The sequence below is a fragment of the Cydia pomonella genome, chromosome 11, assembly GCF_033807575.1.
Source record: "Cydia pomonella isolate Wapato2018A chromosome 11, ilCydPomo1, whole genome shotgun sequence".
NCBI classification, from domain to species: domain Eukaryota; kingdom Metazoa; phylum Arthropoda; class Insecta; order Lepidoptera; family Tortricidae; genus Cydia; species Cydia pomonella.
This window is the reverse complement of record NC_084713.1, coordinates 2,043,354-2,069,118: the sequence shown is the minus strand read 5'-3', so window position 1 is coordinate 2,069,118 and position 25,765 is coordinate 2,043,354. Positions and strand designations below refer to the sequence as shown.

Here is a 25,765-nt window from a genome sequence, read left to right as displayed (position 1 = left end):
TATTTACTGTAAAATGTTAAAGTAATTACGACACTAAGGGCGAGCCACCACCACGAACGCTGAAGTTACGTTCCAAATGATAAATAAATTTAATTGTAATTTGTTTCTCTAGGGCTGGGCCCCGTGGTGATGCACAGCTTTAGGGTTCAACGACACTTTAAAAGATTCTTTATTTCTAAAATATTATTATTTAGTTAAATGTATGTAGCTTTCCCTCAAAAGTTTCATTTTGTTGCATTACAAAAATTGCGCCTTATTGTCCATGATTGGTAAAAAACATAATATATCTAGTATGTATTAATTATATTAATAATTAATTTTGTTATTTATGATGATACCAATTGCATTATCTTTCTTTAACATGCAGAAAACATAAAAGAGGAAGACATTTTACTTTTAACGCGCAAAGCAGAAAAAAGTTTACAGATATCAGTAAAATATCAAAAATACCAACGATGGGCCCGTTCATACTTACATTAACGCAGACCAAGGACTATAAAAAACAATTATAGGTACCCCTATGAAAATTTTCACTACGTTCACAAAAGATTCACCAATACCCTTCACACGCTGCAATAACCATTGTCTCCTGGTGTTATCAAATTTAACGGCCGCGTAGATACTACTCGTAATGTTGCCGTTAAGCGCCCCGCACACGGTCTTATCGCGTCGGCCAGCGTCTATCAATTATCCGTCGGACAGTGGATTATGCTAATGGGAGGAATGATTTTACCTGTCTATTGATTTCGCGTGTGGCTACGAAATGTATGTAGACAACGGTATGTCTGTAGTCTTTAGCCGTCATCAAATATGACAAATATACTTACCTAGTATCAAGCGGGAACAAACTTTCTTGTAATTTGTATGATATAGTAGGCAAACAAGCGGACCAATATCGACCGATGGTAAGCAATTACCATAGTCCATGGACACCTGTTGTACTATAAGTCTCTACTTATAGTGTAACAGGTTTATTCCCTCTGGGGTACAAGTGCGTTCTCGGCATTTCGGCAGTACGTGAACATTAAACCCAGTTCAAAACCATCACAAATTGTTAAATTGTAATGTGGGAGATTTTAGCAGATCGGCCGAATTTCACCTTCCCATACAAACGGAGTTTCGTTATTATTTTAAAACTATGTGTTGCATTGTAATGAAACTTCGCACATAAAGTGACATGAGGTATATCTAGTCCTGTAATTAGTTAATATAGCTCCAGTTTATAAAACAAACGAAATAGAGCAAAAACAATATTTGTATCAAAAACTTAAATTCGCTGTTTTTTTTAACTATGGTGACTGAGCCTACATAAATTAATTACAGAACCTCTGCTGTAATTTTTTTCGATATCGTGACGTGACGTATGCGTTTGCGTTAAGTCTCATTTTTGTATGGGATTTAGAAACAGCACGCCAAGCGAGACGTTTTGGAAACTCAATGTCCCATACAAAATGAGACTTAACGCAAACGCGTACGTCACGTCACGCTATCCAATAAATTTACACTAGCTACAGGACTAGATATACTTTATTCTATTGTAAGTACAAAGTTTCAGAGCAATCTAGCTAGTCGTTTTAAAATAACAGCTTAACTACGTTTGATATGGAGAACCGATCTTGGAACGCGGGATCTACTGCTGTCATATAACAAGCCTCACACTGCTGGCGGCGGTAAAAATATCAATTTCCCCGTAACCGTCACGTAAACGTCACTTTTACGTCACGTTTTACGGGGAGCAATTACGGCGAGATTTCGGAGGGTGGCAAATAAATTGAATGTGAAATTGTAATGTGTTTTCGATATGAGGAATAGGGGGGAAATTAGGGGATCTTTGAGGATCCCGTGGCGGTGTCTTTTGTCACGTGTAATGATGTTGTGTTTTTTCTTATGTTACAGTCAGGTGTTTAGAAAACAAAAGAGGCTGTATTTACAATGGGAGCTTGTTGACATTATAAATAAGCTTTACTTCTCTTTTAGCATTTTGAACGGTTAAAATCGTTGACTGTTTACCGTTACGAGTATCATAGTACGCAAATACTCTAAGAGCGAAGCTCTTGCTATGGCGGATTTGTCCAAACTTACATAGATCTATATCCACAAAAATCCTGTGTCGATTTCGATGCGGATTCATAAATTATTGTTATTCATTAAGTATTCTGATTGTAGTAACAGGTTATGAATCCGATCTAGATTTGATATGGATACTTATACTCATACTCATTTATTTATAATATTCTTAAAATATTACATGTCATACATCAGAAAATAAATTATTATCGTCACATCATTGAGAATAGTAACAAATGTATGTCTATAATCTATTGTAATCTATTGTATTGATATTATATGTCCTGTGTATGTGCGTGCGTGCGTGCGTGTGTATGTGTGTGACCTTTCTGGTTATAGAAATGTCACTTTTGACACTGATAGACCATGTCCGTAAAAAATTAGGTCAATTTCATAACCTGTTACTGAGAGTCGGGCTAAGCTCACTCTGCACCGTGTTTGATAAGTGATAATACAGAGTATGCAAGTGTTATTTTAAAGGTCATAATTTCTTAGAAGTTTACCGTTTATGATAACACTGCCACACTCTGCGTTATCAAACACGGTGCAGAGTTAGCGTAGCCTGACCCTCCAATCAGAATACGGTTCCTGGATTAAATTTCGAAATTTTAGGTTCCATAACATTCGACATACTCCAATTTTAGATCGATTGCATCAACGTTTAAAATACACGTGAGGGAAAGCAAAAATTTATGCACCAATCCAACAAAAAATACGACTTTAGCACCTGTGAAATTGCGCTCGATTTTCAAACATATTTAAACAGCAAACAACTCAAATGGCGATATCGAAGCCTTTTCAGCGATCATTTCAGACCCATCCTATTGTGTAGGCGCCCTTATTACCCACTTTACACAACCAAGCTATTTTAAACCGAAATCCACAGATAATACAGTCTAAAATCAACTGGACGAAATTTGAAAGATGAGGCAAGGAGAATGGGACTTTAAAGTGTGTTGAGAAGGTTTGAATTGCTTTGTGTGTTGTGTAGCCATTGTCCTGCGGTTTGCGGCGCTTAATGTTGGCAGTTTTGTTCACGGTACAAGTCTGTATCTAACACTAGATGGAGCATATGACGCATTCACCATGCATACTAATTAAATAAAATAAGCCTTAGCATTATCATTAGTACCCAAATTAAATATATTGGTTGTGTTAAGTATGTTAATAAAATATCCCTTAGGGTGATGTGTCTGTCGGAATTGACCTCTGCCAACACCTTCAAGTGCTGTCTGTCTAAAGTAACTCTGCACCAGTGAGGTCTCAGCAGGGCCGCATTTTCGCCTATGCCCAGCCTAAGGCCTATGGCCTAAGGGCCCAGGCAATATAGCAATGGTTTTGAGATGGAGACGGGGCTCCCCTAAATTCTTAGTGCCAGAACAAGTGCCTACTGGCCCTAGGTCTGTAAATCCGGGCCCGAGTCCTAGAGTCGTCTGGATGTCGTCCTTGCATCGAGTAGATGCAGAAGTTTTTTTTAAAGGGGGTTTTAAAAGTTTTCCGATGTATTTACGTAGCCGTCAGTTAGCCATTTAAGTAAATGAATTTTCTGATATATAATTTTCACATACCCGATAGGATTGGCCAGGATTGACTTTTTAACTTCTCGGATGACTCGAAGATTGTTAAAAATTCTATATTTGAATGTATATAATAATTTTTCGATATTTTAATAGAATAATAGGTATAAAAAACTATTTTATTATATTCGTAAACATAAATACTTTTTTCAAGCGCACGGATTAATTATTATTATTGGTACATTCTGCGCTTAATATCGATCTATGTAAAAAAGCACTCGAGTACCAGTTAAATTCGAACCAAGCTAACCCAGCATGCCATTTGCAATGACTTTCAAATTTCTATGAAAATATGAAGTTTATAATGACACTACCTCACTTTGTTATATTCAAGTCGGTGCAATGTTAGCTTAGACGGACCCCTAGTAGTATATTATGCTTCACAATGCGCGGTCTAGTAAAAGGTAATCTATGTTTCAGGGACATGTGTATTTAGTCCGCAGGGGTGAATTCTCAAAGTTAGCTCTTTAGGGGTATATTTTGACGTTTTATTTGTGGGTACGTGTGTTATGTTGCAATTATGTCGTTAATGTAGGGTCGCCTACTAAAAGACGATGTTTTAGGGGCTTATCATAGTATATTATTCACGCTAGCGTATTCCGGAACGCAGTTTTCATTACAAAATGACAGAAGTGTCTCATTTTCATAGAAAATTTACATTAATGATGACATTGCCACACTTTGTCATTGCAAATGCCATGCAGGGTAAGGTTGATCCGACTCTAAAATATATTATTACGAAATGCGTACTCATGGCAAACTATTTCGTTTAATAGTGCATTACTGTAGAGACCGGGAAACGAAAGGTTGCAGGCCAAGTAGACATAGACAGCCAGTGGACAGGGATACACGTCCGGTAACACCGTTTCTCGTCTGCGTTGTATAGTGCTTTTTCCAAACTTGCAATGAATTGACTACAAACAAATTACGAATCTACTACTACGTTGTGTCACAATTTCACGTTTAAAAACAACAGAAGGTTGCTTTACAGGCCTAGGTGTAAGGCTTTATGAAATTCTTTACATATTATCGCACCAGATACGTAGTATTTCCGGACTTAATTTGAACAAGTCATGTCAAAATTTCATTGCAAGATTGAGAAAAGTATTATTACTTTTTAAGAAAGTAAATACGGGATGTCTTATTATGATAAGCGAAATGACACGCGAGTATCGTTCCCGTACCTCCTTATTGACAACCGATATAAGCTAAAACGATTATAAATTAATTAGCCGCAGTAAATAACCCCTTTCTATTCAAAGCTTGCAACAGACAAACGCCATATTTCAACGTCAAATGAATGTAAATATTCTGCAACATTATTTAAAACCGCACCCATTACCATAAAGGGGCTATTCTCAAAGTGAAGGGTTTTCGCTTAACGTCACTTACTTCAGTCGAAAGATACTGGGCATAGTAAAAATTAAACAGTATACTCAGTTAGCTCCTTAAACAAAACTTGCCCGATGACGCTTTTTGGTCAAATAACAAATGAAGTGCTCCACCGAGCGAAGGTAACAACAATAATATCCATTGCAAAACCAATTTGAATTTTAAATTTGCGACTTGTGCGACAATTGAATGAGTTTTCTAATTGCTATTACGTCTGTTATGTGTTTAAAAAACGGCTTATGTGTGGATGGGTAGGGATAATTTGTAGGTCCCGGGAATAAATATTACACATCGAATTTTCGGCTTCGTAAAGCGTTGTCTCTTTCTCTCTCTTTGTCTACTATATTCTCTTTCTTTAGACCGATGTGCAATACGTATCGCCTGGTACTGTACTTTGGTGTCCTGCCAATGTGAAAGGTAAAAAAAGATTCAACCAATTTACTAAAAATACCCTTTATTATGCCTATAAGGTCCTGTATACGGCAATATTACTTTTTACCCTTGACAAACTGTAAAACATTGTTTAAAGAGTAGCTGTTATGACGCTTTAACTATCCGGCGAAATGCCGCGGGCGGTGAACTCTCCCGAGATGAGACACGCACCTGCACCGCCCTTATCAAAGCATTTTCGCTACAAAAATTAAAATAGCATGCATAAATGAACACCTAATGCAAATTCTTTGATGAAATGCCAACAATTTCGGTGTAGGTAACTGCCTTTTGAATTTCAAATTAAAGTATTCCCGAGAGAACTTGATTAATGCACCTCGTGAAATTGTCTTCTCAATTTAGTTGCAATTTAAAAAGCTAAGTTTTTTGCTAAAATAAGTTTAAAAAGATATTACAAGGTGTATTAGGGTAACTTTGAGAGCGGGGTACTTTTAAAAATTACTAATATCTATTAAACTAGAAACACTTTCGATATAGTAATCAACTAGCAACAGTAATCAAGATATAAGCACAAGTGTTAAACAAGCGTATTCCGATTTCCGATTTTAATAACAGCAGTGGCAGCATGGTTCCATTTTTATCACTTGTCACTTTCACGCTTACATACTTGTTAGAACGTGACAGGCATGGTTACAAATGATAAAGAGCCGACCATCTTAGAACTACAGGTTATGAATTATATCCATAACTAATCGAGACCTAATTCATCGTCTAAGTCTGAGTCATCTTAGTTTAATAGATATCAGCCATTTTCAAAATTAATCCACGTTCAAAGTGACCCCAATGCACTTGACGTGTTTCAAAACAACCATTTATAAAAACATGACAAATTGCCTAACTCATATTTCCCTTACACCAACTAAATAGGTCCATCACGCACGCTTTTACATCATTTAATAGGAAAATAAAACATTTTCACCCCAAATGTCGTGTCAGCGATAACGGTATAAATATAACACCATTCATTCGGAATGCTTTTAGTGAATGAAACGATCAATTCGTTCTATTCCATTCGGTGGCTCATTAGTTGCGCGATAAGAGCTGGTGATAATTGTCGCTCATTTACGAATGTCGTCTAGTTACGAGCGGTTTTAGAATAGGCCCCTGAGTTAATTATACTTTTTAATTCAAACCATGATTCAGTCTTAGACATAAGTATATGAGTGGAGTGAAAAGGTTTAAAAAAAGGGATTTTAGGTAATTAGTTCTGTTATTTCTTAAGAGGGTAACTTGTAAACTTGCTTTATTAACTCGACAAGTTGCAAGGAAATAACGACCAAAATATGTCCAGGGACCTAGAACCAAAATCGAGTTTTAGTTATTCGATCTCATTCTAAAATGATACAGATCTGTCAGTGTCAAAAGTGAAGTTTTTGGTTGAGCAAATATCACTTTAGACACCGACAGATCAGTGCCCCTAGTGTAAATTTAGTCGATAGCGAAACGTGACGTACGCTTTTGCGTTAAGTCTCATTTTGTATGGGTTTTTGAACAGCGGGCCAAGCGGGACGTTTTGGAAAGTCAAAAATCTCATACAAAATGACACTTAACGCAAACGCGTACGTAACGTTTCGCTGTCGAAAATATTTACACTAGGGGTACAGTATCATATTGGAATGAGATCGAATAACTAAAACTCATTCAAACTTACTTAAAGTAGTCACACTACTCTATATAAATTATGAACTTTATGTAAAACAAACAAACATAATTTTTATTACTCACTTTCTAACAAATAGTGACGAAGCCTTCCAGTGTATCCCGGCCTTCCCCACTTCGCTTCTTCACTTTTTCTTTCGTATATGGACAGTTTCAATTCATAATCTATTTAAGTTGCGAACTTACACTTTCTTGTCAAAATCATAAAAATGATGTCATTTCGTCTACATTCATCTACTTTTCTCGCTCGCACTTATACATGTACGACTAAGTACGGGAGAAATGTTCGTGCGAATGATAATTAAAAAACATCATTTAGATATAATTTTGATGTCAAATATACGTTCGAATAGGCGTCCAGTTTTAGCATTACAGGTTTACAGTTAAGTATGATGGCGATATTTCCTTCTATCGGGTCAGCGACATCTATTAGCTAACAAGCTGACAGCATTACTCTTATCGCCGCAGATGAACTATAATTGTGTGAGATGTAGTCCCAACTGCTGATAGATTTGATAGTCCGAAGCGCAATTTATAATATTGGTACCTACTATGGTGTAGTAGTGTATATTTATATAGCACACAGTAAATTAGCACATCCTAAATACTAACACTAGATTAAAATATTTGCTTGTTTTATTAAGGATACATTTGTTTGTCCGAAATAAAGAAAGAAAGAAATTTATTTGCTAGAAATGTGGTACAGAGATATGGTGTTAACAATTTTTCACGAGTTCGGCACATTTCGCCAATAATGTAATAGACATGCAATAGTACATTACGATACAAGTGCGAAAAATAGGAAATTCGAAACGAGTGGCGATAAATTAAAACACGACCGAAGGGAGTGTTTTAAATCGACACGAGTTGCGAATTAGCTATTCGCACATGTATCGTACAACGTTTTACAGTACATATGGCCCTTTAAATGTTTGACACAGTAACGTTATATGCTAATTTGCGCACTAGTGCGGTAAAGTAGCACCATATGTACTGTAAATATCTTTTTTATTTTTAATAACCTACATTAAGAAAGAATTCTTGAACTGAATAAAAAGCTTTTTCCAATAACCACTTATGCAATTTTCGTACAAACTTTGCATAGGTTTGCTCTTTAATGACCATTAGATAACAATTTTTGCCTAAAAGTTTACTGTTATATTTCCTTCTAACTACAAGCCTGTTGGGATAAATGGTATTGAAGTTACACACATTTCTCAACTTCAGGAACAATAAAGAATTTCATTATTGTTATTACAATTTGGACTGTATCAACAACAGTGCGAGAAAGACGATATACTCGTATGGATATTCCACGGGCCTAACCCGAACGAGCGTCAGGTTTTTCGTCTAGTAGTAGTTGTGATGAGTGTTGGCTTTCAACACAAAAGCACACTACTTTGCTCAGCTTCGTGGGGATTCACGCCAGCTTTCGTCGACGACTCAGCTCAGCACAGCTTTCGATTCATTTTGGGTCATCGCGTCAGCCAAGTATGTAAGTACTTAAGTAGTAGTTCTAATACATATGCTAGGGTACTCACACCTCGATGGCCTTGTTCCAGTTGATGACGTAGCCGCTCAGCGCGAACGTCTCAATGTTGACCACGTGCACGTTGCCGCGCTCCGTGCCGACGTGCACCCATTTTGACTGCAGCGGTAAGTGCAGGCATGTGATTCTGTAACAAATATATAGTTAGATTAGATAGATAGAATAAATATAAATTGATTTGTTATTGGAACATAAATGACATTTTAGAAATATGAATCTCGAGTTATGCAAATAACACAACATCAGCAGCAAAAAATGTGTAATGAGTGGGATAGTTATATCACAGATAGAATAGTATCGAAGTGGCAAGTCAGCCTACACAATTGCGAAGGTAAGGTTCAGCTTACCATAGCAAAGGAGGGCTTAAGGGAATGACTTAGTATCTATGACTTCAGGGGGTATATATTGATGATGGTTTGAAAGCAGGGCATGATTTTGTTGTGTTGCCGACCACCAAGTTGCGGTACTAAAAGTATTAAGCTACTTAAAAGAAAAAAACCTGTAAATCATTTCCAGATATTATTAAGACGTCAAAAACGTAGCCTATGTATTTTTTAGGTACGTGGAATCTCTTTAAGTGTCCCCAGCAAGCTCGGTTCTCCATACAAAGTTACGCTCTCATTTTGAAACGACTAGACTAGATTGCTCTGAAACTGTGTACTTACAATAGGATAGATAGATTAGTTTCTGTAGGTTCAGATAACATAGTAAAAAAAAAAGAATTTAAGTTTTTCATACAAAACTTGTTTTTGCTCTATTTTGTTTGTTTTATAAACTAAAGCTATATAAACTCATCACAGGTCTATAATAGATATACCTCATGTCATTGTTTGTGCAAAGTTTCATTACAATCCAATACGTAGTTTTAAAATGAGAATGAAACTCCGTTTGATTGGGAAAATGATGCGGCCTAGCTTGCCGGGGCCTCTTAAAGCAAAGTTTGTACCGACTTGGCATCAATATTATAATATCAGGAAATAAAAGCATACACAACCGGCTCCGTACAATATAGTTTCCCATGAAACCTGATTAAGATTCAGTACACTTTAGTATTCAAAATGCATGGCAGGAATAACACGCGGGCGCATACAAAATATCGGAATTTGAATAACGGAGCCACAGCTAGCTGCAAGCATTTTAGAACGCTTGCTAACATTTTATACCAAGTAAATATTATTTAACATAGAGCCCTACTCGAAATGATCACATTTTGGAATCATTTGCAGTGCATTCACCAGTGCATTTCATTTCTAAAGTTTTGTTTAATTCAGTGCTAAATAAGTAAATTTAATATTTTATTTTCTACTGTCACAAATTGGGCTAGCTTCGGGAAACCCGTACCCGTGTCCGTGAGAGGTATGTGTGTGATCCGAGCTTTAAGCTGGATGCGTCAAATATTAGGTCTAGATACGATATGCATCAGATATGTCAGTGTCAAAAGTGATGTTTTTGAAGAAACGAAGACAATGTATTACGATTTTTTTGTGAATAAAATTAGTTCCCTGAAAAGGACTCAAGCCTCTACAATTCGCCTCTTATACAAAACACTCGCCGACCCCCCAACTGTTTACAAACCATACATTACAGAATACTATCGAAAATACATATCCGTAGTGGTTTGCAATATAACATTTCAAATTCGCGTTCCGAATACCTTTTAAAACATATTTAAAACCGATCGCGAATTTATTTTGTTACCTTTATTTCCGAAGTTTCGACGCAGGTTTCACTGGTCGTGGTCGCGAATTACAGATGTCCCAGCAAAATGTCGAAACCGAGATTTGTGTGAATACCCAACGAAATTCGCGATACACCCGGTTTTAAATATGTTTTAAAATGTATTCGAAACGCGAAAGTTTGAAATGTTATATTGCACATTGCACACCACTACGGGTATGTATTTTCGATAGTATTTTGTAATGTCCTCATGACTACTACCAATTTAAATAGCATATAACCTACAACTCTGCTTACAGATTACACAAATCATCGAAACGAAGCCCGGAGGGATTACGGCCCTGTACGTATGTCCAAATGCACCAATATTAATCCGACGCCGCCCATAGTCCAGGGGATATGGATGGGATTCACACTTGTTGTTTATTCACAAAACGTTTTTAGATTTCAACGAAAAAAAAAGTTTAATTATCCTCCTCACGACCGGCTTCCTATAATACACGTAGTAATTAAAGGCCTGAATCAAGTTTTGACCTTTTGTCAACTTGATAGAGTTAAATTTAAATTAGCAAATTTTGATACCCAGTCGTCAGGAGGTTTAAAGTTAACGTACGTTTGAGTAAGTTTTTAGGGTTCCGTCCGTCCGTTCGTCTGTCTGTACCTATTTAATATATATTCTATACCTACTTAAGAAGGCTACCATATAACAAATGTGATTTTTTTGAAGTTTTTAGAGATAATGGTACGGAACCCTTCGTGCGCGAGTCATACTCGCACTTGGCCGATATTTCTTTTGTTTAGAACTTTCTCCTTATTATATTAGTTATGAATGTGACCTTAAACTAATAGAATGAGTCGGGGCCTGGGGCCTAGCGAACACAATCGTAATACATCGACAAACGCCAAATGAAATGAAAAAATTTAATCGGATCTGACTGACGCTACAAAATTGACTAATCTATAAACTGAAATAAATGTCATATATTAAGAAAAAGTGACCAAGGCCTCCATTGCCCCAGGCTGGAATCGAACCAGCGTCCTCTGCTATCACGGCAGGTGCCTGAGCCACTCGGCCACCGGGGTCACGGCAGCATTGATCAAATTTTTCAAGTATATGCATTTCTTACTGAAGGCTTATGGCGCCCCCTAGCCATCTCTAAGGTAGAACAGTATGGTGCATACCTTCTACCGTAGCCTGGGGCAATGGAGGCCTTGGTCACTTTTTCTTAGTATATGACATTTATTTCAGTTTATAATTTATATAGTAGTGTTTCTACTTGAAATAAAAACAAATTAAAATATTTTCTGAAAATAATTTAATTTGTTCTAATACTTCCAATAGTAGTGACTAATCTGTCAATAAATTATTTAAGTTTCCACTGGCGCTTTCTACCAGCTATTTTCATATTGGATATGCCCTCTGGGGGCACTATCCAAGATGGAAATCGTAAATCGACAATCGCTAAACGAATAAATAAATAAATACCTTAATTTGTGTTTCAACTAGCGTTTTCTATCAAGGATTGTCATCTGGGCTGTGGGCTTAGCCAAGATGAATAAAATGTTAAAAAGTATCGGATTTACAGATGCTACGAAGTCACGTGGCTATTTCCACGATTGTCATCTTGTCTAGGCCCCCTGGTCCGCTAGCAGCAAGTAGTCGGAAAACTTTTTGAATAGCCAACAGGATGATTGACGTTACCGTCCGTCCGGTCTACCATTTCCCGCCGTGGCTAACCAACGCATTGTCCCTTCATTCACAATCGAATCTAAACCTTGTCGCTGAGATTTTTAGGTCTATTTTTATTCGCGCGAGGAGCAGAAAATCTGTATAAAACTATCAACCGTGTTGCTTTCATCTGTAGACACATTGAAATCTAAACCTTGTAAGGGTACACAGAAAGCTTATTTTCAATCGCACGGCAGAGAGCACGTTTCTTGCCATCACCTCGTTTCGTTTCATGCTATCCGCATTGTAATCTAAACCTTATTATTTCAACTTTATAGCCCATTTTGAAACGAACTTTATCAGATATCTCTTTGCATATGTTTGCAATGCAACCCTATTGCGTCCACCCAAAGTCTATTTCGATTGGAAAAAATAGCGATTTTACCTCTATTAAAATATGACCTATTCTGATCCGACTTAGGGTTTATTTTGGCATGTTTTGTGGTGATATTGGCAAAGTATGGAGTTTGTGCGCGTACAATGGGCTTAGAGAAACAAAAGCTACCGCCGACACGGCTTTGATGCCCGGCGGAGGCTTTTACAATATCATTGTTCATTATACCGTGGTATTACTCGAGTTTAAAGGCATATTGAGTTTTGATTTGTGTGAGTGCTTCTAATTGAATGAAGGTGTGGGGACATATATACATACTTAAACATATACATCGACCGACGTCGTGTCCGTTATAGAAACAGTGAAATTGTTCTGATAAGAACAGTTTATAGATCGATCGATTGACACTCTGCGGTTAAGCAGAGAAATGGTGACGTTTGCTCTAACAAGAGCAGTTTTATGTTGCCCTGACAAGGGCAGTTTATGCATATGCGGAGCCTGCAGCATCCTCTTCGTGTCTTCTACCAGCGAGTATCAAGCAGCGGAGCGGGACACGGCGCACCGACGACACGATGTGCACCCTACGGAGGCCGGCCGAGAAAAGGACGGGAACGTTGGCTCGCTTTATTTTATAGGCGCGCGCGAATGCCGCGGCCACGCGCCGCAACCTCGCGCCCGCGCACCTCACCCCGCGCGTCCCGCGCGGCTACTATTATTTATCACGCTCTTTCCTGTATATAGATCTCTTTCTTACATTTCTCTAATTTTGTATAAATTACGCGCATTTTGTAAATAAATTCATTCAATCTTGTACATAGCTAAAAACGTCTTTCACTCCAAGAACCTTCTGATACCTGCCTACATGGTACCTACATCAATATAGTACTGTTTCTATAACGGACACGACGTCGGTCGATGTATATGTTTAAGTATGTATATATGTCCCCACAAAGGCATTATGCATATGTTTAATTAATGTTTCCTAATTAGAATATATGTATAATCAGCTCGAGAACCGCAGCCAAATAACACTAGACCCTACTCATAGTGTTGTGTTCCTGCCGGAGAGTAAGGTTGCTAGAGCTCAACAAGTGTTAGGGTCGGCAACGCGCATGTTACTCCTCTGGAGTTGCAGGCGTCCATAGGCTACAGTAACTGCTTACCATCAGGCGGGCCGTTTGCTTGTTTGCTTCCAACGAAGTATAAAAGTATATATACATATAACCTTATCAAGCACCCATTTCGAGTATATATGAGTATAGTAAATTAACTTGAGTATCCTCTTTGTTTAGTGATGTACTAAGAAATCATAAAGCTTGATTTCAAACGCGGGGTTGTTTTATGCGACAGACACAGCGTTGAGCGCACGCTATCACGGAATGTAGGGAAAATGACAATGCCTTTACCGCGTAAAACAATATACGGCCATTTAGATTATCTAGTTCAAAATGGGTGTGCGGCAAACGCCCCCAAACTGGCCTAGAGCGGGTTGGGGACTTTAAATTAAATAACAACTTATATTACACCTACCTACCTACTAACTTATAGTACATTACCTTCGAGTATAGCTGTCTATTCTATTATACATTTAACAACTTTTGTTAAAAAAAAGTAGCTCAAACTGTTAAACGTTCCGTTGTCACTGCAAGAGACAAAAAAGTGATAGCGTAGCCCGCTACGCTGCTACGTTTGTAGATGCATAGCGTGCTACGACGAGTAGAAATATAAGGGCCGATTCGAATTTTAAGATACGTGAAATATAGGTCTAGATACTATATGGATTGGATATGTCCGTATCAAAAGTGTCGTTTCTTTAAACAAAAACGTCATTTTAGACACTGACATATCCGATACATATCGTATCTAGACCTTATTTGACGTATATTCAAGTTCGAATCGGGCCGTGAGGTATAGTGCAAGGAGCACCGTTAGAATTTGAACAATTTGACTTCAATATCATTGTGTCGCGTTCGAATTTATTTATGTATATTTACCACAACTAACATATTCCACACATTACAGTAATGATTTTAATATGATTGACAGCAATATAACAACAAATGCCTGATGACAACTTCCTAAATACCCTAATCCAACTATACTAGAATAACATCAATACATCCGATACACAAGAATAACTACTTTAAGTACAGTCAAATACACATTAAAGAGAAAAGAATAAAATACGAAAATTTGGCCCATGGGATATTTTTAACGTGCGTCGCTCGGCCCGAGTCGAGAATGAGATAAGATAGCGATAAGGCCGGCGCCCCACTGCAGCTCACGCTATGTACACGACCCACGTTCCTATACAAAATTTCGTGGGCTTGCCCACGGTTTGTATTAAACCGTGGGCCGTGGATGTAGCGTGCGCAGCAGTGGGGCGCCGGCCTAAGTTCTGGTTAAGAGAGTAATATTAATTTAGATATCATTTGTATGTCGTATGATTGATAGAAGCACCTCGATTCGAGCATCCAATGTCACTTTGACGTTAGAAATATCGTAGATAGATCTTATTGGGATCACAGCGGCATCGAAATAAACGTTAATTTTGACATGACGTGAGTTATCGATCTTTTAAAGATCTTTCCAGATCTTAAACGTGTCTTAATCATTCTTCGAATCGGGCCGACAATCACTATCGTTTAGAAACAAATCTCGTAACCTTATCATAGGTTTAATTTGTTACAGTAACTGTCAAATACTACTTACTACATTACAATTTTTTTATTTTCCCATTTCCAATTTCGTTTGAGTCCCTGTACATTTTTATGGCATTTTTATTTGGTACTAGCGACCCGCCCCGCGGTTTCGCACGGGTTACACAAAACCTTAACATTGTATACACCTAAACCTTTCCCAAAAGTCACCCTATTGATAGGAGAAAACCGCATGAAAATCCGTTCATCAGTTTTTGAGTTTATCGCGAACATACATACATACAGCAGCGGGGGACTTTGTTTTATAAGTAATAAGGAAATAATCAGTTTCAAATAACCTGCAATAATATTAAAAATCGAAATAAAGCCTAGAGGCCTTACCAACATATCGACAGGAAAGTGGAATTGGTTGAAACGTAGTAAGTAGATTTCAATGATATATTGTAATTCGAAAAGTAACAAAACGAATGTTAGAATTTTGTGTTTAGCGGGCGCAAGATCACAATGGATTATCGAATATGAAAGGACAGTTTATATTACGTCGATGCTAACTAGACTTCCATACAATATCATTCATTGAGATCATTACAAGAGGTACAATGATAGTAAGAGAGAGACGGCGAAACAGGCTCAGAGCTGACAACACTGACCACTCACCCTTTGATTTCGTTTGTCTTTCGTGATAGTTTCACCACGAACCTGAAACAGGGCCTCGTTTCAACTTCCGCTAAGCTACAAAACTCTTATCAATACAATCAATATTAAGACTGACAGATTTATTAATTAAAGCATTTGGGTTACCATTACTACCAACTTTAAGGACCATACGCGTCAATCTCTTTACTGTTGTAACATATCGCAAAGTGTACCTACTGCCGCAGTGGCAAGCGTCGAGCGGCGCGTTCGGCGGAGCGTGCAGCGTGGCGTCGAGCTTCCTAGGGCTTGATGCAATGTGCGTCATGCACTGACGGCTCTGACTTATGTATGCGACGCCTGACGCGCCACTCAAACGTCAGTTTGCATAAAATTTATTCATAAAACTTAGCAAACCTTTGTTAATTATGTATCTTTCTAATAAACACAAATGTCATAACGACAGATAGGGACACACGATTGTCAATGGCATGTTAGACGTTGCGTGAAGCGTCAGGTTCTGAAGGAATGTTGCTGTTTCCCACACATCGCAGCAAATAGAGACCAAGACGTATTTCTTTTTTGAAGGAAGACAAATAACAATATAAAAATATCATAGTAATATGATTCCTAAAATAACAAGTGTTTACAGTAGTAAACTGTTTGTTCACATATCCATATATTCATAGAAGGAATGTAACATAAGAATATCCAATTCATAGCGAAATGTTGCGTAAATAAAGATGTTCATGAATAAAGGTTGATAGAATACCTCATAAATAACTACGCCTTTTATACTTCCTCGATATTTTGGTATGACGAGCTTTTCTTTCAAAATATATTTTAGTAGAAGAATAAATGTGTATAATAAATAAATATGACAATAATTATAAGCATATTCAACAAAAAGGCACAAGTAATTTTTGCCAGCAAATGACTCCAGCAAAGTATAATTAGAAATGTAATATTTTAGGATTCTATTTTTACACACATTACTGGAAGTGACAGATATACAGTATGTAAATCTAGGAAAAACAGGTAATTAGGTAATAATTTAACTAATGGCCTTAATCATTAACAACGTGCACGTGTATTGTGTTGTGTGTACTGTTTATATGTAACTAGGCAAAAATTCACACTTTAACATGTAGTTTATGCCGCCTGTCCGTCAGGTGTGGTTTATTGCTGTAATTATTAAAAAAAAATAAAAACAAACAACAAAGGGAGACCTAAAATAATAGAAAAAATCTATATCCACCATTAATCTATATATACCATTTTAATATTTCTGGTCTATAAATGAGTTTAAATAAGGACCAAATCAAATTATTTTATGAAATCTTTTTTTATTTCTGTGTTTAAGTAGTCACACTTACTTACTTACTTATTCCGTTGGCTCAGCGACCCAAAATGAGACTTGGCCTCCGACACAAGACAGCGCCACTTTTCTCGGTCCTGTGCGACCTCTCGCCACGGATGCGAAGCATGGACACTAACACTCAAGGACGAAAACATGCTGCTAGTTGCCGAGAGGAAAATCCTCCGTAAAATATTGGGCCCCAAACGAAGACCGGATGGAAGTTGGACAGTCCTTAAGAACCGTGAGATTGAAGACCTAGTGGCTGAACCTAACATCATGGGAGAAAGTAAAGCCCACAGACTCCGTTTGGTTGGGCCACCTTGAGAGAGTCACACTTATTATATACAAATTATAAACTGCAATAGACATATATTTCAGTTTATAAACGAGTTTTATTAAATGGTTTTAGTTATTTTACATATTGTTGGTAGATCAAGTACAGATCGTCGGATCATCCTTTTTGTAAAGCGGTCATTGATCCTACAAGCAATCACTTGGCAACGTTGAGATATGCTATTCCAGTTCCATGTCACAAACGGCAATATCATGAACCATCATCAAACCGCGTTGAATACAGTTGTGTGCACAAAGACTGTTTACCGGACGCCGGATGCAGTCCGGTCCGGGCCGGGCCGGTGTTTGTCCGGTAACACAGTCTGATTAAATCAACAATGTTCTTGGCTGACAAAGTCCTTTGAAACTGGGAGGTACAATGAACTAAGCAAAAGCATATGTAATAATACCTTGCTCAAGTAACCGAGCAATTTCACACAATTTTTAGAAACAAAAGGTGTTGGACCCGGGTATGTCCTTAAACTACGTCCAAAAGAGAGGTATGGGCATTGTGAATGTCATCTCCCTTTGTGTGGTAGGGCACAGCCAGTGGATGTCATTCCAAATCTAGAGCAGAGCCCAACTGGAGAAGTACCTCCACCTTACAGAAAACAGCAGCCAAATAACACTAGACCCTACTCATAGTGTTGTGTTCCTGCCGGTGAGTAAGGTTGCCAGAGCTCAACGAGGGGGGGCGGGTTTAGGGTCGGCAACGCGCATGTAACTCCTCTGGAGTTGCAGGCGTACATAGGCTACGGAGGCTGCTTACCATCAGGCGGGCCGTATGCTTGTTTGCCACCGACGTAGTATAAAAAAAATATATATATATTTCTGTAACTTTCGTTGTGAACACAATATTGCAGGCCGGTTGAGTTAACAAACATCTTTACAAGCCAACGTAGAACATTCTTTCTACTCGTCGACTGTTATGGTAGAATTAAGATTTTGTATACCAAAGAATAATTGTGTACTTTTCATGTATGGGCTCCCGACTCAACTAAAATAGTCATTTCGATACGCTGTAGTCATCTATAAAAAATTTGACCAATCACGTGCCGCCGCGCTCCCATAGAAATAACATAAACGGGCAACTATTTCAAGAGCGTTTATGTCTGTTGTACTACATTTTTGTCTACTGAGATACTTACCAATATTGATTAATTATTTATGTTATATACTATAAAAGTATTATTGTAGATGACTCGTAGAAAAAAAATACAATTATAATCAAGCTTTTCAATCTGGTACTCAACTGAAAAGCTCTCTATTATATCACGATTGTATAACATATTATTACACGACCTTTTAGTCAATATCTTATATGCGTGTAAATATTTTGGAACATTGGCTTGTAAAGATGTTTGTATATCTCGACTGTATAGTATATCACCAGAACGATCGTTGTAACGATCCTTAGAGTATGTCTTGTTCTAGGAGCACACGTTTTTCAGTTTTACTTGTTCATTTGATAATGGAGACAGATGATGTGAACTTTATCCAATATCGTTGTTTCAACATTTTTTTTTAAAGATCATGGTGAAAATAATAAACTAAACTATTTTGATTTTTTATTTTGATATAGGTAAAATTAATGTCTGTACCTATATAATTTAAATCTAAGACAATAGTGTAAGCGAGATGATATCAAATATTCTAACGGATCTGAAAGGTATCTCGGTCTCGATACTGATTTTGTAATAGAACGATAAAGTAACATGATACAGAAACCTCCTAACTTTAATATAATCATGTTAAGATATGTGTAGTGTATACTCGTGTAGGCTCTGAATCATAATACTACCGTGTATTAAATTGAGACATGATGGTTGATGAGTTTATTTACTCATTATTTAGTATTTTTCATTTGTATTTAGTATATTTAGTAAGTATCAGAATGATATTTGAATCATGTTATTTAGTTATCGTGCGTCTCGCCCGCTCTAGTACATGTATCTATATACAATTAAGAGCGAAATGCACGATAACTGAAATACATCAGTTAGACCTCATTCTGATGTCAGTGTACGTTCGAATTGGCTTGAAAGTATTGTTCATTCGCTAAAATTTGTCTCATTATTGGGCACAAAAAAAACTACCTTACGACTAGGCTTGGCTAGTTAGTTGTGATAGTACATAATATTTTGTCATTTCATTTTGAACACTAAACAAACGGACACAACGTCTTATTTCATTCGCAATTTTGGAATTTAAGCTCATACAATAGTATGGTAACGCGCTCAGACGCCTCGATTACGGCAAACTGAATAATTCATCGGAATTCTGAGCTCGAAACACAATTCCAATGCCAAGGTCTCCTAATCTCCTTATGAATGTCACATGCGATCAAAGGAAATTCGGCGGAAAAGTGAGCTAAAAAGGCTAAATATTTGAGTATTGAAACCGCTATCATCACTATAAACACACAGCTACTGCTTTTTCTATCGGAACATTTTCGAGAGTGTGCTAATTTTCAAGAAAAAGATTCTTGCACTGGTTAAGGTTTGTCGCGTTGCATCAGGTGAGACCAAGTAAGAATTCTCGCTGGTCCCTAAATAAACTTAATAGGCACGCTAATCATTAGTGGCCATTGAAGAATGAGGCAGGGTAAACATCGTTTAATTAGGCATTCAAAATACTTACTAGTTTTTGGCACCCCATTTTTATTGATTGATTGATTGTCACAATAACCGACAATACTTTGTACCCAACGTTCCCCATATATAAGTTCCTAAATAAAATTCGTCTGAATGAAGATAATTTTGCCCCTCAAGTTGAAAGCCATAGAGCCCATAGAGTATTTACGCAACTATTCAACTTTGAGGAAATTGAATTGGAGAACCTTTATAAGATATATCTACCAATAACAGGCTATATCTAAGATCACGTATCAATATTAACGGTCCACAAATCAACCGAATCAATGGCCAATTATCATGATTAATACGATTAGCGGCACACAGATTGGCCGGATTACCGGTAACATAATAGTTTAATGTATTAATTACAAGAACATATAATAAAATATATTCTCATTATATTTTCATTTAAATTATTTTACAGATTAGATTCAAATCAAAAAAAAAAATAAAAAAATAAAAAAATAATAATAATAATTAATAATAATAATTATTATTTTTCAGATCAGATTTTTTTTGATTTTAGATTTTATTTATAACTTAGTGTTTTTGTAAATATACTTGTTTTTTTATTCTTTTTGACATTTCGACAATACCTAGGTTGTCCCTAGCTATGTATACATTGACATTTTCTTTTTTGTCGTGACATTTCTTTATTTATTAATTTTAAATTTTTATCTTTTTTGTTTTAATGTTAAGTTGTCTTTTAGTGAAAGCCTTTGTTTTATCCTTTTGTGTAAAATACTGTGTCTTTTTCTTTAAGAAATAAATAAATCTAATCTAATCGAATCTAACATAGGTTGGTCAATTATCGAAACGCGTGTTAAATATATAAATAAATATTGGACATTCTTACACAAGCCGAGTAAGCTCAAGAAGGCTTGTTTTGTGGGTACTCAGACAACGATAAATACGATTATGATATATAAACCGCGGCGACGCGATCTGTTGGCTTTGCCAGCGGGACGCACCGTATCGCGCCTGAACTCCCCGCTGCTCCGTGCCCTCGCACAGTTGAATGGTCTCTTGGCATCAGCACCCGAGTGCGACCTGTTTGCGTGGCGATGATGCGATGCGAGACTTATATCTGGGAAAGTGTAATTATTGATACTAATTTTTAATTATATTATTTGCAATTATTTGTTTGTACCTGATTGTTATTTGTAATAATTTATATGTAGGTATATGATTGTTATATGTTAATTTTAAGTTTCATGGCGCATTGGATACGTCTGTAATGTCATAGAAACATATTTTTCAAATGAAATAAAATAAATAAATACTTAAATACATAGAAAATACCCCAGACTCATTCATGCACACATCACATCTAATATCTAAACCTAAAATACATTGCATGACGTCTAGCATATCTTGTCAAGAGGCACGCAACTTCAAAGAGTATATATCAAACGTGACTTGACATTTACGGCCCGATTTGAAGAATGATTAAGACACATTTAAATAAAATAAAAATAAAATAAAATAAAAAGCATTTATTTCGGACAATATCCATAAGTAATACAACAAACAATCAAAATATTTACATATAAATTACAAAAAAATAAAAATAAAAAATAAAAATATGAATTAAATTAAATTAAAAATATGGATAAATTAAATTAACATTATTCACTATATTTAAAATCTTGGAAAGATCTTTAAAAGATCGATAAGTAAACGACATGTCAAAATTGACATTTATTTCGATTCCGATGTGATCCCAATAAGATTTATCTACGATATTTCTAACGTCAAAGTGACATTGGTTGCCCTAATCGAGCTGCTTCTGTCAATTATACGACATAGAAACGTTATCTAAATGAGATAAGTTCTCATCATCTAAACCAGAACCTATCGTTATCGTATTTCATTCTTCGAATCGGGCCAATGGAGTTGCGCAAGAGTGAAAAGAAAACTCAGGTGTGTCAGAAAACTTATGAATACAAAAAAACCCGTCTTCCCGTCCCATCAGGATGCCCAAAGACTGCTTTGCCTCGATGAATGGTGATGCTGCTGAGCGAAATTTTGGCTTGATAGATTGACACCTGCAGTGCCGGATTAACCCTTAAGCAAAATAAGCACTTGCTTAGGGCACCACGTCCAGGGGGGCACCAAAATCGTAGGCAAAAAAAAAAATTGTATTATGAAACTTTTTATACGTGTACAAGTAGGAAAACGAAAGGCCGTAAGAGTAAGAGAGTAAGGGCACGTAAGCACGTCTTCAACATAGGCCTTTAATTCGACCTTACGCGGAGGCCCTCAAAGCTCATGGCCAAAGAATCTTGCAGTCGGGGTCGCCTACCCGTCAGCCGATTTTTCGACATAGGCTACCGATTTTGTAGCGAACTTGCTCTCTTGCACGCTAGATTTGTCGGCCAGGCCGAGCCGCAATCCTGCGACCTTGTCAATATTTTAAGTGTTATAAGGGGCCCCGCGACGGTCGAAAACCAAAAAAATCCTATCAAATCGCGCATTCAAATAAATCCAAAGGCCAAGCAGTACATACAGGTGATTACATAACTTCGATTTCAAGCCACTGTTTTGCAGTTGGTAGGTCTTATGCGGAGCTAGGCCTTCTAGAGGTTCTCTAAATCATTGCCGGCAATTATATTGCCAAATGTCATTTCGCAGCCAATTCTTCGCATAATTTCATTTTGCCGAATGATCAAGTGACAACTAACTGTTAGCAACTGTATGTTTGGCTAACAACAAATAAATGCTTTTGACTTTTCGACTTTTAACATCAAAAAGACACTTTTTAAAACTTAACGTTTTCGCAAGTCGATCTTCTGCCTCACTTACACGGGTGGCGGTAATCGCTTGCCATTAGGTGATCCGTCTGCACGTTTGCCTCCTGTATCATAAAAAAAAACTTACACTATGACCATGGATCCAAATCCAAGCTTTCCTCTCTCGCAGCTCGGCCTTCGGCCTCGTTCACACTTCGCCATTGATCAATTTCAGGCTCTGCTTTCTTGCAGCTCGACCTTTTGTAACCTCATTCGTAAGCGCCAATCGGATGCTCCGCGTCTTCAGCCTTGTTATAATCTCAGCCATAGACTTTGCCTTTACACATTATTATTTTCGAAAACGGGACTTAATCGCGTTTAATTAAGTTCTAAAATTACCTTTAACGTCAAGATAATTATGTCGACTTTAGCCAGTCTTCTCCGAGACCATGGGGATAACGCCATCCTTAAAACGTCGGAGGTAATTTTAAACTTAATTATCTTATACCTTTAAACGAGCAATTCTTGTATATATATATATGTATATATATTTCCGGGATCTCGGAAACGGCTCTAACGATTTCGCTGAAATTTGGTATATGGGGGTTTTTGGGGGTATACAATCGATCTAGATTAGTCTTATGTTTAGGAAAACGCGTGTTTTCGAGTTTTTATGCGTTTTTCTTTCGACGCAGAATATGGTCGCTAATTTCGTGTTGCCGGACACTGTCCGTCAGGTCCAGCGGGTTAAGACGCGGACTGCTAAACGAGTGTTACGGGTTCGAATCTCGCCCAGTGGCTAACATTTTTTTTTTATATGTTCATGTTATATATAATTTTTTTAATTTTTATTGTTTTAGACAAGTTTAATTTAGTAAAAAAATGTAGTTAAGATTATCACCTATACACCACCATAGTACAATAAATAGTTATAACCGAGCAAAGCTCGGTCGCCCAGGTACTATGTGATTAAGTCTCGTTTCGTAAAATTTGCTTTTTAAATTTGGCCATTAGTTGAGTCAGAGCCAAGCCCAACAGCTTAAGAGGTTGAAAAATCCTGCGTGGAGCACGGCCAATGTCTTCGCTTACACGTGGATATCGGTTGGCTCGGCCTTCGGCCTCGCACGGATTCCCGACACGGTCGGATGTTCTGGGCCTCCGGCTTTTTTTAACTTTATTATATATTTATGGCATCGCACGGCCGTAATAAATTAAATACACTGTTCAAAACTTTCAGGGTACTCTTGGTGTATAAGTCATGTTGCCTACACTGGGGATTATTTGAGGATTGAGAACCAAAACACGTTTTAATCGCATAGTAAAGCAAGCACAGAATGGTAATGATGATATATTAGGTAATTTCGGTCATTTCGTTTAAATAGGCGCTTTGATAAAGGTGGCATTCGGATGGCGACTTCAGCAGCATTACTGTTCCAACTACAACGTTACTGCTGCAGCACTGTCAATATCCATGATAAAATGATGTGACAGGTTGATGATTCTATTTTCAACAGTAATGTGGCATTGAACGTCACTCAATTTACCAAGAAAATTCAATATAATCATGATGACTCTAGGGACAGGGGGCACCATGGTCTAGAAATGCTTAGGGCACCAAAACATCTTAATCCGGCACTGGACACCTGGGAGTATATTTCTTGTTATTATATTGTCTGCCTGAAAAATGACCTGTTATGGAAAAGGCTTATAACTATGACAAAAAGTGTGACTAAGGAGAATGTAACCATGGCAACGAGTGGACAAGAAAAAGTTGATTCACCCACATACACATGGGGGTCTCTAATCAATAAATAGAATCGACATACGTCCGCGACCCATCTCCAGTCTCAAGCACTCGGTAAGTCGTCGATAAATAGTTCGACCAGACGCAACGATTAATCGCGACCGATAATCGCACAACCGGTCACCGGTAACGGCCCGATTATTAACTGTGACGGAGCGTTATCTGTCCCGGTACCGATTAATCGGCACAATATTGAATGCCGGGGTCGTGTATAGATTGAGATCTAATTTGTCCTGTCGGGGGTGGATATTACAAGATTAAATAAACACAATTTTGATAAGGGTCAGGTCAAATTCATAAGGATCGCTATTATATTATATTGCGTTGAAGGCAATTACTCCGGTAATGTGAATGGAAATAAGTCATAATAGCTAAATTATCTAATGGATTGATTACATATTGATTATAGTATTACGTACGATCTGAGTCAATTGGCGAGAACCGAGAAAAGTGGCGCTGTCTTGTGTTGGGGGTCACGTCTTATTTTGGGTCACTGAGCAAACGGAGTAAGTACATATTACGTACGAAGTAGAATCGAACAAATTATGGTTATGTGTTTACGGGCATACATACGTATTACAAACCCTTTTTTCAGTAGATTTTTTATGAAAATGTATTATCATACTACTCATCAAATAGCTACTATATTATTATTTGTTTCTAGCAACATAGGGCATCTATTATACCCCCACAATAAACTTTGTTAAGTTTGTGGCCGGGGTAAACATATTATGTTCGATTTCACTTTTTACCGATTACAGACTAAAATGTCGTTTATACCCTGTTCGTAGGCAAATGGTATATCGTATATAAGTTCCGAAAAACTCATTGGTACGAGCTGGGGTTTGAACCCGCGACCTCCTGATTACATGTCGCACGCTCTTACCGTTAGGCTACCTATACTATATTACTAACCTACTTTGTTGTTTCGTTCGTTTTAAAATTTGAATGAGTGAAAATCTTTATTTCAGGCAACTAGTGGCCCATAGATAAACCTTTAGCTAGCTTACATATTATCAAAATATATTTTAAAACTAAACATTACAAATCAAATTCTTCCGCGTTAAAGGTCGCTAGCGTTCGGACTTCTTAAGACCCTCAGCACACGGCGCGTAAGCGTAAGAGACGCGTAAGCGTATCGTAATAACTTCAAACAAGTATGCACACGAAACG

The 25,765-nt window shown here is 37.3% G+C and overlaps 1 protein-coding gene across 4 annotated transcripts in view; it reads right to left on the bottom strand.

Annotated features, from left to right (window-relative positions):
• The window catches only part of LOC133522611 (syntaxin-binding protein 5), a 458,488-nt gene that overhangs the window by 71,484 nt on the left and 361,239 nt on the right, over positions 1-25,765 (bottom strand). For all 4 annotated transcript variants that reach the window (XM_061857976.1, XM_061857977.1, XM_061857978.1 and 1 more), the window contains exon 4: positions 8,687-8,821. In XM_061857976.1, the coding sequence (XP_061713960.1) occupies positions 8,687-8,821 (135 nt within the window). The remainder of the gene's footprint in view (positions 1-8,686; positions 8,822-25,765) is intronic.